This window comes from Peromyscus leucopus, chromosome 7 (assembly GCF_004664715.2).
Source record: "Peromyscus leucopus breed LL Stock chromosome 7, UCI_PerLeu_2.1, whole genome shotgun sequence".
In the NCBI taxonomy this organism is placed as follows: domain Eukaryota; kingdom Metazoa; phylum Chordata; class Mammalia; order Rodentia; family Cricetidae; genus Peromyscus; species Peromyscus leucopus.
Window position 1 is genome coordinate 99295411 of NC_051069.1, and position 18574 is coordinate 99313984.

Consider the following 18574-nt stretch of genomic DNA (forward strand, 5'->3'; position numbering starts at 1 on the left):
TAGTTTCAGTGCTTGATTCTTGAACTTTGCAGATGACAATGCTGTGTCACAAAGTCAAAAGTCTGACCATGCCTGGTACAGGCTGAATAGGGTGCCACTCTCACATGTCCTGGGACACTGGATGGGAACAGTTATTGGACAGTTTGTCAGAGGCCTTGTCTGGCCTGTTACTTTGTTACACCTAGTGTGGCAAGACTGCAAGTTGCTCTGGTAAGGTGGGTGAACAGGTAAAGGTGCTTGCCCCCAAGACTGGCAACTGACTTCAGTCTGCAGTACCTGTTATGATATACTGCACAGTGGACCCTGAGGGTATCCTGCCTGTGCAGGGAAACATGCCGGCATGCTGGGCAGATGCAGTGGTGGCCTGGCGGATGACCCATGCCATGCATGGTAGCGGACAGAGGTAGACAGTCATTTACCATCCAGATGCTGCATCTGCACGGAAATGGTGTATTATAATAGAGAGATGAAGAGAAAGATAGTAAAGAGGAAGAGAAGAGAGAGAGAGAGAGGAAGGGGAGGTCAAGGGTGCATACCTCGTGGGAGGAAAGGCAGAAGAGAGAGAGCAAGGGGAGGGGTTTATCCTTAAAATGAGCCTTTTACATCAGGGTGCAGGGTGGTTCCAAGGGGCGGGTCAGAATATTAACACTTAACACTGGTTTCCAAGGATTGAGTCAGAAAGTCAGAATATTAACATTCCTCCATTTGGATTATTACAAAAAGGTGAGTTATTGATAGTAAGTTGGGGAACAAGGGCGCTGAATTCCTGAGACTGCTTCAAGCTGACAAGGGGTGAAGTGGGGAGGGAGAAGCCGGGAGTCACACAGGGCAGGAGGGCTGAGTGAAGAAGCACAGTTGGCTGGCATCGTGGAAGTCTCAGGCGTCTGTTCCTTGAGGTCGCTAGGAGAAAAAATGATTATCATTGGCCTTACGAGCAGGGCTAGCCATGGGAAGAGTGATAACTGCCAGAGAGAACGGAACAGAGAGCGCCCTGGTTGTACAGAAGAGGCAAGGGTGAGTGAGTGAGACATGAGAGCGAATGGACATGCCCTTTACTGGGACATCTTGGAAAGCCAGGCTCTGGTTGCTGGGCAGGTGCCCACCTGAGCCTGGAGAGGGGGTACCAGCAGTGAACTGAGGGATGATGTGTTCTTTAGCAGTACAGGAGCCATCACATCTGCCATTTCTCTGGAGGTAGGTGCATCCATCCCAGTTGGCATCCTCGGAGTTGGTGCCAGCTGGTGCAGGGGCTGTCGTATCAGGGGAGCCCCTTGGCCCAGGCAGGAGGAGGGAAACTGCAAAAGGGTTAATAATCCATTTAAGGACTCTTAAGAACTCTTTGTAGTCCATGTTGTATCAGTTTATCAGGGCTGCATTTATTAGTATTAAAACTTTGAACCTCTGGAGTTATATCTGAAACCAGTCTATCCTATACCATGAAGTCTGTGAATGAGGCATGACTGTCTGTAATTGGAGAGCATATATATATAATCTTGGGATTGGGGCTGTTAAACTGATACACCCTTGTCATCACACATTATCAGATCTGAGAAGGATAAATTTAAGAAGTGAGACAGCTTTCCAGCTACCTAGGCAGCAATCCCAAGTCTCTCCATGGTTGTTGGGGGACAGAAGCCCCAAAGGCAGCACTTGTTCAGCTGATAGGCCCAGGAGATCTGACAGATTTTTTTCTGTGGAGTAGAAATGTGGGGAGGTCATCCTACCTGTCTTGGCAGACAGGACAACCGATCCCTGTTGCTCCTCTTATTCACAGTCTGGACAGGATCTCAGCTTTTCTCTGTGTGGCCAACCTTGCCGTGAGTTTCCGGGTAGAAGTTCTTCTGTGCCCGTCCGTCTTCTTGGAGGAGATAGAGGATGCTGCCAGGAGCTGACATGTCTCTCTGTCATCAAAGGCTTTTATATTAAATGCCGTATTCTCAGATCTCTGCAGGTGTTTGAGGACTGGGGAACAAAATCTGTTAGGTGTATAACCTAGACGCTGCATCCATGTGGAAATGGTTTATTATAATATAGAGACAGGAAACAGAAAGATAGGAAGGAGAGAGAGGAAAAGAAGAGGAGAGAGGGAAAGCAGAGGTGTGAGGACCTCATGGCAGGGAAGAAAAAGAGTGGAAGAGAGAGAGCAAGGGGAGGGGTTTTTCCTTAAAATGAGGCTTTTACGTCAGGACGCAGGGCAGTGCCAAGGGGCGGGTCAGAATACTAACACTGGTTTCCAAGGGGCAGGTCAGAGTATTAACAGTACCCACTTGGTGGAAGGAGAGAACTGACTTCTGCAAGTTGTCCTCTGGCTTCCACATACCTGCTGATCCTTCTGCCTCAGCCTCCTAAGTATTGAGATTGCCGGCATGCACCGCCACACCTGAGTTAGGCACTGGTGTTTACAAACTCCCTACAAGGCCCAGAAGTAGTGGCGCACGCCTTTAAACCCTGCACTCGGGAGGCAGAGGCAGGCGGATCTCTCTGTGAGTTCAAGGCCAGCCTGGTCTACAGAGTGAGTTCTAGGACAGCCAGGGCCACACAGAGAAACCCTGTCTCACAAAACCAAACAAACACCCAATTCTCTACCAGACTCCCATGTGCAGGCAGCACTGATGGACAAAGGAGTGCAGGAGGAGAAGAGAGCCCAGTCCAGGGCAACTTGGGAGGCCCTGTGTGACTTGGGGCAATCACTCAGACAGCCCGTTTTCCTGTTTCCTTGTCTGTAGCATGGAGATCATCGTGTCCTTGATTCACTTGGTTGTTGTAAGGCTGGTGGAGTGTATTGACCGTCCCACTTAGAAAGTGGAGGAGACGTGAGGAGTGAGTGACTTCTGCAGAAGTAAACTGTCGGTTTTGGTTTACTAATTTAAAATTAGCTTAAGAATGGTAAAGTATCCGATTCCTTAGGGTGTGTGTGATGGGATTTTTCGAGTATTATTATGCATTTATTATTGTACTAGTTTTTAGGTTGCAGCTGGTTGTATATATTGCCAAGCAAGAATCAGAACTAAGGGACTGGAAGATGACTCAGCAGCTAATGCTCACTGCTCTTGCAGGGGCCCCAGGTTCAATTCCCAGCACCCACATGGCAGCTCACAACTGCCTGTAACTCCAGTTCCAGCGGGGATATCTGGTGTTTTTCTGACTACAGAGGTTCCCTGCATGCATGTGCTACACATATATATATATACAAGTAAAATAAATATTAAAAAAGAATCAGACAGGGCTGGAGAGATGGCACAGCAGTTAAGAGCACTGGCTGCTCTTCCAGAGGTCCTGGGTTCAATTCCCAGCACCCACATGGTGACTCACAACCATCTGTAACAGGATCTGATGCCCTCTTCTAGCATAAAAGCATATGTTCAGAACAAGCACTCGTGTACATAAAATAAATAAATACATCTTTTTTTAAAAAAAAGAATCAGAGCTAGAATACAGTCTTTTTCAGTCATTTCGATAATTTCCCGTTCTCCTGGCTGTGTTCCCATCCTACCTGAGAAAGTCACTTCTATACCCTTTGAGAAGCATGACATATCAAGTTGGAAGAATGCAGATAATAAAAGATGAATGGTGTATTACACGTGGTCTGCAAACAGTTCCCCTCAGTCGTTTATCATGCACGTTATGCATTTATCATGAACGTTGTGCATCTCTCTGTATCTAGCTCATGCCCTGTTAGAACCCTCCAGCAAGCACCAGCAGGTAGTTTCTGCTATCCTTGGAGCTGCTCCAACCTTCACAGTCAGGGCCTGTGATTCAACTCCTTCCGGGGTTTGCGCACTGTGGATGCCTGGACACAGAAGACAAATCCCCTGTACAGACTCTGTGGTAACTGGGTCCGAAATATTCCTACAGCCTCTTGTATTGCCTGTTGGTGGTGCTGTTTGGGAGATGTGGAACCATTAGGAAGTGGAGCCTTGCTGGGGGGGGGGGAGTATGTCAGTGGGGGTGGACTTTGAGGGTTTGTAGCCTGCTCTACTTTCTCTGCTTCCTGCAGTGGACGGACATGGACATGCAGTTAGTCAACTTCCTGCTTCTGCTCCTGTGCCATGCCTTTTCTGCCATTATGGACTCTCCTTTTGGAACCATAAACCAAGATCATTTTTTTCCTCTTTCAATTTTTAAACATGCCGGGCGGTGGTGGCGCACGCCTTTAGTCCCAGCACTCGGGAGGCAGAGCCAGGTGGATCTCTGTGAGTTCAAGGCCAGCCTGGGCTACAAAGCGAGTCCCAGGAAAGGCGCAAAGCTACACAGAGAAACCCTGTCTCGAAAAAAAAAAAAAAAAAAAAAACAAAAAAAAATTTTTTTAAACATTTTAATTTTGTATATTGGTGTTTTCCCTGTGTATGTAACGGTGCACCATGTGCATGAAGAGGCCAGAAGAGGGTGTTGGATCCCCTGGAAATGGAGTTACAGTTTGTTATTAGCTGCCCTGTGTATGCTGGGAGTTGAACCTAGGTCCTCTGGAAGAGCAGTCAGTGCTTTTCATTACTGAGCAGTCTTTGCAGCCCCGAACTATTCTCTCTCTCTCTCTCTCTCTCTCTCTCTCTCTCTCTCTCTCTCTCTCTTTCTCTCTCTCTCTCAAAGATTTGTTTATTGCTGGGTGGCAGTGGTGGCGCACACCTTTAATCCCAGCACTTGGGAGGCAGAGCCAGGCAGATTTCTGTGAGTTCGAGGCCAGCCTGAGCTACAGAGTGAGTTCCAGGACAGGCACCAAAACTACGCACAGAAACCTGTAGCGGTAACGCCCGCATTACCGATAACCGTTCACCATGTCGAGCGAAGGCTGCGGATTAAAAAATAGAGACAAGAGACAGCGGTCATCCGTACGATGGATGTCGAATGCCGTTTATGAAAGAGGAAGAAACCTAAATACGTACAGGCTTACAGCACAAATGGAGGATCCCCGGAGGGCAGAAGTTCGCTGTCAATGGTCTACATTCCAGACTCAATGTTCTATATTCTTGCATCTAAGTAGTTAACGCCAAAATGCAGGATACACAACAAGGAACTTCCTTAAGCATTCAGAAGGGGATACCGTAGAATCTGAATAGGGAGGACATCTGATCAAGGGCAAGCAAGCAAGGCTGCAGCCACTCCCAGTCGGGGGCCAGGGCCCATGGCGCCCACAGAAACCCTGTCTCGAAAAACAAAAAACAAAACAAAACAAAAAAAGATTTATTTATTTATTATGTATACAGTGTTCTGTCTGCATGTGTCCCTGCAGGCCAGAAGAAGGCACTAGATCTCATTACAGGTGGTTGTGAGCCACCATGTGAGTGCTAGAAATTGAACCCAGGTCCTCTGGAAGAGCAGTCAGTGCTCATAATCACTGAGCAGTCCCTGCAGCCCTGAACTATCTTCTCTAAGTTGCTTTCGGTCATTTTTTTATTAGAGCAACAGAAAAGCAGGCAATACACATGCTAACTACAGTGTCACAACTGGAGAATCGAAACCAACCAACAAGACCCACGAAACAGCAGCAGCACCAAGAGGGAGATGCTCTAACTGAAGACTGACATGCACACAGTGAACAGACATTTAATAGAGAATGCTCAAAATAAAAACACAAAATTATGTCTTATGTCTTCACCACCACCACCCCCTTTCTCCCTTTGAATTGCTTTTTGAGACAGGGCCCTTGATGTAGAACTGTGTGACCTTTCTGCTTGTGTGTTTCAAGTGCTAGAATGCAGGCACTCACTGCCATCTCTGGGGTCCCTGTCATTAGGTGAACAGTTCATCCCTGAGATTTGTTTCTGTTCTGTTTGTTTTGTTTTGTTTTTGAGAGAGTTTCACTGTGTAGACCTGGCTAGCCTGGAACTCACAGAGATCTGTAGGCAGAAGTTTCTCCTCCACCTGCTTGTTCCCAAATACCCAGCAGCTACTTCCCAAATAATTGACTTGGAGGCTTAATATTACCTATAGATGTTCAGCTGGTAGCTCAGGCTTTTTATTAACTAGCTCTTATACTTGAATTAACCCATAATTCTTATCTATGTTTAGTCACATGGCTTGGTACCTTATCTCAGTAAGGCATTCTTATCTTGCTTCCTCTGCATCTGACTCCTGACTCCGCCCTTTCTCTTCCCAGAATTCTCCTAGTCTGGTTGCCCCACCTATACTTCCTGCCTGGCTACTGGCCAATCAACATTTTATTAAGCCAGTTGGAGTGACAAATCTTTACAGTGTACAAGAGCATTATCCCACAGCAGAGATCTGCCTTTCTCTGCCTTCTGAGCACTGAGATTAAAGGCCTGTGCACCATACCTAGCTTGTTTCTGTTCTTAAAAGGTTTGAAGGACCTACCCAATGGAGGTTGACTTTTTGTGTTGCCAGGTCGCTTAAAGAACCTGAAAGAACTCAATGTGAGTTTCAACCATCTGAAGAGTATTCCCCCGGAGCTGGGAGACTGTGAGAATCTGGAGAAACTAGACTGCTCTGGGAACCTGGACCTGATGGAGCTCCCCTTTGAAGTAAGACACACATCTCTGCTCTGTGACTTACTTTTTATAACTTATGACATGGATTGTTTTAGACCTCAAGAAAAATTTACTAAAACCTCTAGGTTGTTTCTTTTTTCTCTTTTTAATTGCTAGGTTGTTTTCAGGCTTTACATGAAAATATAAGAGTTGTCAAACAAGTTTGAAATAGGACAAAACTAGGAAACTTAGATTATGCAATTTCAAAACTTACTGTAAAATTATAACATTTATTTACATAAAGACAAACATATGGAAAAATAGGACAGAATTGAGATTTCAGAGATAAATCTCCATAATATATGCATATATTTACATTATATAATTTTATTGTGAGATAGTATTGCTATGTAGTCCTAGCTGGCCTGAAACTTGCTCTGTACTGGCTTGGCCCTGAACTCACACAGATCTTCTGTCTTTGCCTCCTGAGTGCTGGGATTAAAGGTGTGTAACACCATGCCCAGTGATACTGTATTTACAATCAACTGATTTTTCAACAAAATCACCATGGAAATTCAATAGAAAAAGGACAATCAATTCAGTAGGAGGTTTTGGGAAAATTAAAAACCTTGTCTAACTCCATACATATTATGACATAAATGAAGAATTTGAAAAACACCCTAGATGAAAGAAACCAGATTTAAAAGAGTGTTACATGAAATTTCCAGGAAGAAAAATGTGTAGAGAGACAAAGTAGATTTGAGTTATGGTTCACTGTACATCCATGATGGGGATGTTTTGTGGCATGCAAACTCTACCTTGTTGAAATTTGGGGTATTAAAAGGATTTGCCCAAGTGCAAATGACTGACAGCACCTTGGACTGGGGTGTGAAGGGGTGATGAGTAGACAAAGATGACCTAGCTTACCTCCACTCTGAACACCTGAGTGAAGCTGGACTTTCTGGACTGGGGGGATTAGAGCATGTACAGATCTGAGTAGTGGAGAGTGGGTCCTTGACTGAGCCCCATGGCCAAGCACATTCAAGGTGAGACGAGTGTTATCATCCACTATTACCAGACACTGCCTCTCATTTGCTATGGAACAATCCTTTTCTATAGTATACATATGTATTACTCTCATTTGCTAATAAAAAACTGATTGGCCAATAGCTGGTTTTTTATTTTTATTTATTTTTTTATTTATACATACATTCATGGATGCTTTGAAGAAGAAATATTACTCTAAATGCTATAAATTGAACTTAATTCCCATTTCACGAGGCGTATTAGTTGCCTGTCTTGATGCCAGTATACAGCTGCTGACAAGAGCAGCTCCTGGAGTGAGGAGTTCACGTGGCTCACACTCCCAGGGGACCGTCCATCACGGCAGGGAAGTCATGGCCGCAGGAGCTTGAGGTAGCCATTCACACTGCGTAGTCAAGAAGCCAAGAGTGATGCACGCTGGTGCTGAGCTTGCTTTTCCTTTTTGTACAGCCTAGGACCCCAGCCTGGGGATGGTGCCACCCACAGTTGAGGTGGGTCTTCCAAACTGACTGAATCTACACAATCCCTCCCAGACTTGCCCAGAGACTTGTTTCCATGGTGATTCTCAATCCTGTCAAATTAACGATCAAGATTAGCCGTCACAGAGGGTAACTAGAATATTCTCTTATTCCTTTCTAGTTGAGTAATTTGAAGCAAGTGACGTTTGTTGATATCTCAGCAAACAAGTTCTCCAGTGTCCCGATCTGTGTCCTGCGGATGTGCCGTCTACAGTGGTTGGATATCAGCAGCAATAATCTGAGTGACCTGCCACAAGACATAGACAGGTAGCTACTTGCATCCTAAGGTGAGGTATATGAGCTAATTGCTAACACATTAAGACTGCTAACACTTTAGATGTGCTGCACATAAATATTCTTTGAAACCAATTAATTTCCGGAGTTTGGCTCTAGGAAATGATAGAATAAGACAATTTCCGTTGTGCATAACACATACATGTATGTATGCATTTGAACACGTCTGCTTCAGTTATTTATTTATCTATTTATTTTTTACGTAATGACAGATTCTTTGTAGCCCTGGCTGTCCTTGAACCTACTATATAGACCAGGTTGACCTTGAACTCACAGATCTGCCTGCCTTTGTCTTCAAGTGCTGGGATTAAAAGTATCCAACACCACACCTGGATTTTTTTTTGTCAGGCTGGTGGCAGGCGCCCTTACCTGCTGAGCCACCTCACTGCATCTTCCTTTTCTCCCTTTCTTTGAGACAGAGTCTTGCAAAGTAGCCCAGATTAGCCTTAAACTCATGTACATATGCCACCACAGACAGCTTAGAAGAGATTTTTATTTTTACTTTATCTGTCTATCTATCTATCTGTCCGTCTATCTATCTATCTATCTATTTATTTATTTATTACTTTTGAGATAAGGCTTTGCTCTGTAGCCTGGAAAGGCCCAGAACCCACAATGCTCCTGACTCAGCTATCTATCTATCTATCTATCTATCTATCTATCTATCTATCTATTTATTTATTACTTTTGAGATAAGGCTTTGCTCTGTAGCCTGGAAAGGCCCAGAACCCACAATGCTCCTGACTCAGCTTCCTGAGTGCAAAGATCACTGATGTGAGCTCTTGACTAGGCTTCAGTCTTTCATGGAATAACATTGCTAGTTTTACTCCACAGGAATGGAAAAGAAAATTTATTATGTGTAGAGAAGCATCACTCTGCTTTGAACAGTACCAGGGAGGGGAATTTTTATTACTTTTCATGTATTAATTTAAGGTATATAATCTTTAAACAGAATTGACATGTTAGTTATGTTGCTAAATTGTATCCACGAAGCTATTTCATTTTTTAAAATTTTTTTAAATATTTTTTATTATGTTTACAGTATTCTGCTTGCATATATTCCTGCAAGCCAGAAGAGGGCACTAGATCTCATTACAGATGGTTGTGAGCCACCATGTGGTTACTGGTAATTGAACTCATGAACTCAGGACCTCTGGAAGAACAGTCAGTGCTCTTAACCTCTGAGCCATCTCTCCAGCCCAGCTATTTCATTTTTAAAAACAATTACTGCCAGGCAGTGGTCACACGTACCTTTAATCCCAGCACTTGAGAGGTGGATCTCTGTGAGTTCCAGGCCAGCCTGGTCAACAAAGCAAGTTCCAGGACAGCTGGGACTGTTACATAGAGAAACCCTGTCTTCAAAAAAAAAATGTTATATAAAAACAATTACTGGGCTGGAGAGATGGCTCAGAGGTTAAGAGCACTGGCTGCTCTTCTAGAGGTCCTGAGTTTGAATCCCAGCAACCACATGGTGGCTCACAATCATCTGTAATAAGATCTGGTGCCCTCTTGTGGTGGTCAGGGATACATGCAGACAGAACACTGTATACATAATAAATAAATAAATCTTAAAAAACCAAAACAAAACAAAAAACTAATTACTATGTGCCCAGGAGATGGCTCAGTGGGGGAGTGTCTGCTGTGCCAGCCCGAGGACCTAAGCTGGACCCCTAATAATAATAGTCCTGTAATAGACTAATAATAGTCCTGTAATAGTTTGTATGGCTGCTCCCAGCTGTAACCCTGGTGCATGGGTGAGCAAAGACAGGTGGGTCCCTGGAATTTGTGGCGGCCAGTCTAGCCAATTGGTAATCACCAGGTTCAGTGAGGGATCCTGCCTCAAAAGACAAGGTGGAGGGCTGGTGAGATGGCCCAGTGGTTAAGACTGAGTACTGCTCTCAGAGGTCCAGAGTTCAGTTCCCAGAACCCACATCAGATGGCTCACAACCACCTGTAACTCCAGTTCCTGGGGATCTGACTCAACAGGCACTCACACGCATGTGTACATACTCACACACAGATACACGTAAGTATACATAATTTAAAATTAAAAAAAAAAGATAAAGTGAAAGGTCTGGGGAGGTAACTTCACTATTAGGAGCACTTAGTAGCCAGGTGTGGTGGCGCATACTTTTAGCCCCAGCCCTCAGGAGACAGGCAGGCAGATTTCTGTGAGTTCAAGACTAGTCTGATCTACATTTAGAGTTCCAGGACAGCCAGGATTACATTAGAGACCTGGTTTCAAAACACGAACACAAAGCAGAAAAGAGCACGTAACTGCTCTTTCCGAGGCCCCGGTTCAGTTCCCAGCACCCACTCTGCGAAGTTCCCAACTGCCTGTAACTGCAGCTCCAGAGCATACAGCACTCCGACCTCTGCGGGCACCTGCACTCATGTACACATAATTAAAGAAATAATTCTTAGAAAATAAGGTGGAGGGCAGCAGTGGAAGTGTTATTTATTTACCGGGGCGAGAAAACACAAGGTACAACGGAAGCCACTGTAAGAGTTTTTATTAGGGAAGGGAAGGGTGGAGGTGGGTAGGCCTACCGAAAAGAACGGTGCAGGGGGTAGAGCCTGCTTTTATAGGTCACCTCACACATGCGTATGTGGGCTTATGTAGCTACATCACGCATGCGCATAGATTACGTGATCACTCTGCGTGCAGATTACATAGGACATAAGGCCCTGGAGTGACTAAGCATTTTGCCTGACTGCTGGCAGTGGGTCATGTGACTCCAGAAGTGGCTAGGAATAATAACAGGAACCCTCAGTGATGACCTTTGACCTCCATATGCTTATGTGCACATGTGAATGTGCCCTTTCATGCGTGTGTGTGCTTACACAGAAATAAAAATAAAATTAATTTAAAATGTAACCAGTTCTTTAAAAAATAATTATTGCACTGAAACATGTAATGTGAGATAGATTGATTCAGTCATTCATGCCACTGATATTATTAGGCTTCTATGCTGGGCCTGGAGAGTGGGCTGGGCTTAATGAACGACATATAACCTGTGTACTCTTGGAGTCTATACCTCCCCGCCCCACACCCCGAGACAGGGCTTCTGTGTAGCCCTGGCTGTCCTAGAACTAGTTCTGTAGACCAGGCTGGCCTTGAACTCACAGAGATCCTCCTATTTCTGCCTCCCAAATGCTGGGACTCTACCACTTCCTGGTAGAGTCTACACTCTTATTTACAGGGAAGTATAAAAAAAACTGTTAAGATTCACAGACCAGCCTTGGCTTAGGCCTTAGCATGACATTTCTCAGGTGACATTTCTCTACTCTTGGTCCCTGTAATGAATGAATGCCTTCCTGGGCTAAGGAGACCAAGTAGGACTTGTTTGTGTTTGAAATGACAGGACTTTTTGAGAGATTTGTGGCATTACATGAGACTTTGTAAATAAATGAAAAAAATAATCTGGAGGGAGGGTCTAAATGCAGGAGACACTTAGAGGAGTCTGCGGATTTCTGAGGCCCAGTGGGCCGTGTTCTGTATTGTTGCTGAACCTGTCTTCAGTGGGTGATTTAGTCAGTAAAGTAAAATCTTCATGGTTATATGCATAATTAAAAAAGTGTCATAACTCTGTCGAAATGTGAAGAGAAAGCTTGTGGTTGCACACACGTTTTGGAGGGATGAGCCGAGCAGGCTTTCCCAGGCGGAGCACCGTAGATCCCTATAGTTCCCTGTGGAGCCTGTCCTGAGTCCTGGCTTCTCCCCCACAGGCTGGAAGAGCTGCAAGGCTTCCTCCTGTATAAAAACAAGCTGACCTACCTTCCTCAAGCCATGCTCAACCTCAAAAAGCTCACCTTGCTGGTTGTCAGTGGGGACCACCTGGTGGAGCTCCCGACTGCTCTCTGCGATGCCTCCACACCTTTAAAGTGAGTACGTGGGAAGGGGAGGGCTCCCAGGACAGCACCCTTGACGCCCCTGATCAGGGGCTCCTCAAACACTGAGACTCTGACCCGACTCCACTTTCTACAGGAATCGGGAGGGGGTTGTTCGTTTTTTCACATGCCCTGAGTAGTACACATCATTGAATTTCTGCAGCTACAAAAACTACTTGGCAACGGACAGCATGAGGTGGGGACCCAGGCTTGGGTGCTCATCTGTCTCTCAGCTGTCACATCCCTGCTGCCCTGGATAGGCCAGATACTGCTGCTCAAGGAATCCTCTCTGCTTGCCTCATCTTTCTGACTTCCCTCAGTGAACTCCAAAACAGAGACAACCATCCATGGAAAGGCGATATGGTCTCCAGTCTGGGGTGAAGTCTCGTTCACTCCCAAGCAGATAGAAAGATGACGAGGCAAGAGACCGTGCCCTCGGGAACCTTTGCATACATCTTCATTTATCATTATGAGGAGACCAAAACCAAAATGGTGTGTTGTGAGCAAGATAAAGGAAAAACAGGATTCTGATTGCCTGACTCGGGTCTTTTAATTTCTATTGGACAGGGTCTTATGTGCCTCAGCCACTATGAAGTTGAGGCTGACCTTGAACTTCTTATTCTCCTGCTTCCACCTCCTGAGAATTGGGATTGCAGGCGTGCACAGTTTATGTGGTGCTAGGGATGAAAACCGGGCTTTGTGCAGCTAAGAAGGCACTGTGCCAACTGAGCTCCACCCCCGGGTTATTGATTCAAGAAAAACAATGATAGGCTGCGTGTGGCTCAGTGCTGGAGTGGAAAAAGGAAAGAATGAACAAATAGGCCAATTAAAGAAACCCCTGCTTCAGAAAAAAGTCTTCACACTCTTTAAATGTTGATAAAAAAGAAATCAAAGTGATTATATATGTATATATGTGTGTATGTATATCTATTTTTCTTCCTTCCTTCCTTCCTTCCTTCCTTCCTTCCTTCCCTTCCCCTTCCTTCCTTCCTCTCTCCCTCCCTCTCTCCCTCCCTTCCTCCTTCCCTCTCTCCCTTTCTTCCTTCCTTCCTTCTTTCCTTTCTTTTTTTTGAGACAGGGCCTCTCTACATAGCCCTGGCTGTCCTAGAACTCACCATGTAGACCAGGCTGGCCTCAAACTCTCAGAGATCTACCTGCTTCTGCCTCCTATATTCTTATTTTTTTAATGTATTTATTTTATTTTATGTGTATTAGTGTTTTGCTTGCCTGCATGCATGCATGTATATATACTACATGCATGCCTGACACCCTCATTGATCAGAAGAAGGCTTGAATCCCCTGTAACTGGAGTTACAGATGGTTGTGAGCCAGCATGTAGGTGCTGGGAATCGAACCCTGGTCCTCTGGAAGAACAGTCAGTGCTTTTGACTGCTGAGACATCTCTCCAACACACTGAAGAGGAGTTTTGCAATTGAACATTCACAGTAAACATGTGCTGCTTCCCATACTTCCCCCAACAGATTTGTAAGCCTTATGGACAATCCTATTGATAAGACCCAATGTCAAGACAGCGATGAAATAATAGAAAGTGAACAGGACCGTCAGCATTTTGACAAAGAGTTTATGAAAGCATATATTGAAGATCTTAAAGAAAGAGGTGAGTTGGGAATATTTAAAACTATCTAAAATGTATTATATAAACTCCACCTGTTCATGAAATACATACATCAACGTAAGTCAAATTGACAAAAAACATTATTTGTGACTATTTGTGAAGCAATAATGCATTCTCTTAGGACATGAGTTTTTTTCCTCTCATTTTTCTTAGTTCTTTGGGAATTTCATAGAATGTGTTTTGTTCATATTCACACACACACACACACACACACACACACACACACACACACACATCCCGCTTCACTCCTGGTCCACTCAGCTTCCCTATCCAGTTTAGTTTTTCTTTCTCTGTTAGAAAACCACTCAGTTATAGCTGTTGCCCATATACTCCGGGCTGTGTGGCCGACTCAGCAGGAGCTGCACCCTTAGCAGAACCAACTCCCCCTTTCCCAGTAGCTCCCAGTTACCCCTTAGCCAGGCGTGGGCCTGCGTGCCCGCCTCCTGTGTCCATGCTGGGATTTTGTCTGCCTTGATCTTGCACAGGTCTCCTGCATGAAACATGAGATTTTCCTAGACTATTTCATGCTTGCTACATATATCAACTGTATGACAGAGGCTGAGAAACGCACAATTAAAATGTGAAGGCTGTATTGCTATGTAATCTTTAAATTACAAAAAAATACTACTTTGTGTGTGTGTGTGTGTGTGTGTGTGTGTGTGTGTGTGTGTGTGTGTGTGTACTTGATGTGGGGCAGGGCTTGTGTGCTTAGGTGTGCATGTGGAGGTCAGGGGACAACCTTATGGAGTCTATTCCCTCCTGCCTCTGTGTGTTTCAGGAATCAGACTCAGACCACCTCAGCTGCATAGTGGAATACTTTTATCCACTGAGCCATCCTGCCTCCTAGTAAATGATCTTTAAATTAATTACGTTGACAAAATAATATTCTAAGTTAATATGATAATAAGATTCCATTTCAAAAATTGATTTAAAAATTTGAAAATGGGGACTGGAGAGATGGCTCAGAGATTAAGAGCACTGGCTACCCTTTCAGAGGTCCTGAGTTCAATTCCCAGCAACCACATGGTGGCTCATAGCCATCTGTAGTGAGATCTGGTGCCCTCTTCTGGTGTGCAGGTGTACATGTAGGCAGACCACTGTATATATAATAAATAAATCTTTAAAAAAATTTTTTTGAAAATGTCAACTCATCTAAACCAAATACCTGTATAAATGTCACAAATAAAGGAGAATGCAGTTGGCCAACCAGGGGATGGTTCACTTAGGGTTTGTTTTTCCACAGAATGTTGGTATCCTGAGGAATGTAGGAGATCGGATAATTCAGGAAAGGCTGGGAAGGGCTTTGTTTCTTGGGTTCAAACTCAAGGTCTTGTGTATGATAGACAAGTTCTCTACCACTGTGCTCCACCCACAGCCCCCAACTTGACTACTTCTTATGGTTGGCACAGGCCATCTGTAGATGCAGCTTGGCTGTAAAGGGACAGACTGAACCCTAAACACTTGGAGGAGCAAGGCTAAGCTTATTTAGCAAGAGCATGCTTGGTTTAGAAATATCCCTGATCGGGCTGGAGAGATGGCTCAGCGGTTAAGAGCCCTGGCTGCTCTTCCAGAGGTCCCAGGTTCAATTCCAGCACCCACATGGCAGCTCACAACTGTCTGTAACTCCAGTTCCAGGGGATCTGACACCTTCACACCAATGCACATAAAATAAATTTCAATAAATTATTTGAAAAAAAAAAAAGAAAGCAATAGTCCCGGTCTCTTATAAACTGTATTGTTTCCCACCTGCTGTCTTCAGCCCCGTGTCCTTTACCATCGATCTCATCAGCTTTATTATTATATGGTCATACAGTTCCCAGAGCTTAGAGGGAGCTGTGTGAGATGGTTGGAAAGATTGCAAAAGAAAGAGTGTTAGCATCTTAGATCTAAATGCTTCTAAACTTGGCTACCCACTGGTGATGCCTCATACACTCCCTCTATACTTAAAATATGAAGCGTTAATACTTTGTGTACTGATGCAACCACTACATTATGGTTATATCTCATAATAAGACTGAATTAATAAGGGGCTGGAGATACGGGTCAGGGGTTAAGAGCACTGGCTGCTCTTCTAGAGGACCCTGGTTTATTTCCCAGCACCACATGGCAGCTCACAACTGACTTTTCTGTAACTCCAGTCCCAGGAACTCAGACACTCCCTTCTGACCTCCAGGAACACACGGTATGTACGTGGTGCACATACATACATACATGCTGACAAACACACACAAACACATGAAATAAACTGAATAATTAAAAAGAGTGAATAGCTAAGTACATATTTTTTCTTTATTGCAGAAGCTGTTCCCAGTTACACTACTAAAGTGTCGTTTAGTCTTCAACTTTGACTTGACCCACCAGAAGACCACAAAATCCTGCTGCCCTGCTCTCTACAGCTTTGTATATGTGTTACATCTTATAGGAATTGTGGCTTGTGCTTAAGGACAAAGTCTAAAAACTACATCACTGTTAAGAAAATAATTTTCAAATTTCAAATATGGGAAGACTGATGAACCTGCTTATGTAATAATAATAGACTAATTTGCATATACTTGTTCTAAGTAATGCACATTTAATATTTTAGGAAATACATTCTTTAAAAAATGTAGCATATAGAACAAGTTTTGAAATTGGATGCATTATTTTCAGGACTCAAGGGCTAGAGGGTTGTAAATGAAAGAGAATTTACCACCTTGAAAATGTTTTAGTATACTATTTATTTTTAATGAGAATAATGCTCTTGAGTTTAAACAAGTTACTATTTCCACATTTTAAATTTATTTTGGCAAGTACGTTTAAAATTGCATTTTAACTCTCAGGAGAGACTGAAGGTATAATTTGGGTCTTGAGGGTGGAAGGAAGGGCTGGTAGTGGAGTACAATGGGAACTAGATGCTCAAATGATGTGGGCCTAGGGAGGTCTGAACGATGTGCTGGGGAGCCATCCTGCCCTGACTGGTTACCTGGTAGAGCTGGGACATCACAACAAAAACCAGAGGCAATGCCCTCAAGGCTCATTCCTGTAGGTGGCCTGGTGAGTGAGGAGTCCACACTGATGACCCCTAGAAGGGCTTCTATGTGGGAACCATAGGAGGGCTCTGCCCGCTGGAGTGCAGCTGTGGATGAGCAGGAGCCCCTGGGATGTGAGTTTGCATTGGTAAAGGCAGGGCTCCCTTTTGGGCTCTGCTCTTGTATCCCATTACACCACTGGAAGAACTGTATAAAGCTTCTATTTTTATACCAGTGTCTTAGATTAAGACAGACAGGAGGTGGCTGGTTGTCTTGAAGACAGGAGGAATGCACAGGTATCCCTTGTGTGTGTGTGTGGACTCCTCCCTGGGGTAGTGCAGGGCACCCGCTGCAGCCTTTGCAGTGGGGAAGCATTCTGTATCTGTGTTATCAGACGCCATGCCGTCCAGGCACAGAACACTTGGTGTCTGATGACCCTGGAAAACTACATTTTAAATGCAGTGTACTTCAATAGCCGCTATGGCTGCCATGCTGTACGGCAAGGCCTAACCTGTTGGCTTGGGGTGGGAAGAGGTTATCTGTGATTAAAAAAAAGGTGGGGGGTAATTTTTACTTTTTCTTACCTGAAGAACTGATTTGCTCTCAGAATCATCTAATTTAAAAAGGTCACCACATTCACAATTAATTAAAACAAAACAAAGCTGAACTAAAAACCTAAAACAAAGGGTTGGTAGGGCTGGGAGATGGCTCAGCAGTTGAAGTTGTTGCTACCCAGATCTAAGGACCAGAGGAAGGATGCTGAGAAACCCATGGAAATGTCAAGTGAGCATGGTGGCCCACCTGTAATTCCAGTCCTGGGAAATGGAAACAGGCTGTGTTCAGAGCAAACCGGCTAGGTAGCCACGCCCACCGGAAGCTTTTGTTTCGAATAGGAGACCCTGGCTCAGTAAATAAAGTGGAAAGATGATAGATGATTCAAACTCAGGCCTCTCCACGTGCACGTGTATGCACACACACAACACACACACACACACACACACACACACACACACACACACACACACACGTGTGCCCTACACACATGCAAAACTATGTAACGCCCACATCCACTCACAGGAAACGGAAAGAAGGCAGGGTAAAAGCAGCGCCTTGGTATTTTGCCTGTGTCAGCAGTTTGAATTAAGTCCAAACATTTTTATCCTTCATAGATATAAAACAGCTAGCATCCTCCAGGCACGTGGAGATGTCTCAGTAGAGGCTTCCTTCAACAAAGAGCAAACAGTGCGAGGTGGGCTAAGAGGGGCAGAGTCGGAAGATGAGGACTACTTTAAATTTCACGCCTCTCTTCTCAACACTTAAAAATGTTTCAAGTTGATGAGTTGTCCTACTTGAATGACTTCAGAATTTTATTTCATACTCAAATACGTGTTTTATATCAAGATATGAAAATTGTATGTGAAAAGACGGAAGTGTAGAATTTTACACAAATAGACTGTTCATAATTTATGTAAGTTTTATTTAAATAAAACCAGCCTTTTGTGTAAAAACCTTGTCCTGTGGGTGCGGGTTTGTGCGGAGCCCAGAGGTTGACACAGGGTACCTTCCTCACTTTATCACCGTGTCGTTTGTTATTATTGTTACTACTGAGGCAGTGTGTCTCACTGCGCCGTAGATTGGTCTTTTGGCTACACTGGCTGGCCAGTAACTCCCTCCCTGAAGTTGTCTGTCTCAGCGCTGGAGGGACTACAGGACTCCACACCCTGCTTTTTCCTGGTGTTGGAGAGCTGAACTCAGGTCCTT

General features: G+C 44.4%; 1 protein-coding gene across 2 annotated transcripts in view; it reads left to right on the forward strand.

Moving 5' to 3' along the window:
• Positions 1-17042, forward strand: part of Lrrc2 (leucine rich repeat containing 2) — a 31340-nt gene extending 14298 nt beyond the window's left edge. For both annotated transcript variants that reach the window (XM_028860032.2, XM_028860033.2), the window contains exons 5-9: positions 6340-6476; positions 8106-8251; positions 12008-12163; positions 13651-13787; positions 16104-17042. In XM_028860032.2, the coding sequence (XP_028715865.1) occupies positions 6340-6476; positions 8106-8251; positions 12008-12163; positions 13651-13787; positions 16104-16153 (626 nt within the window). In that variant the 3' untranslated portion in view covers positions 16154-17042. The remainder of the gene's footprint in view (positions 1-6339; positions 6477-8105; positions 8252-12007; positions 12164-13650; positions 13788-16103) is intronic.
• Positions 17043-18574: the final 1532 nt, after the last annotated feature.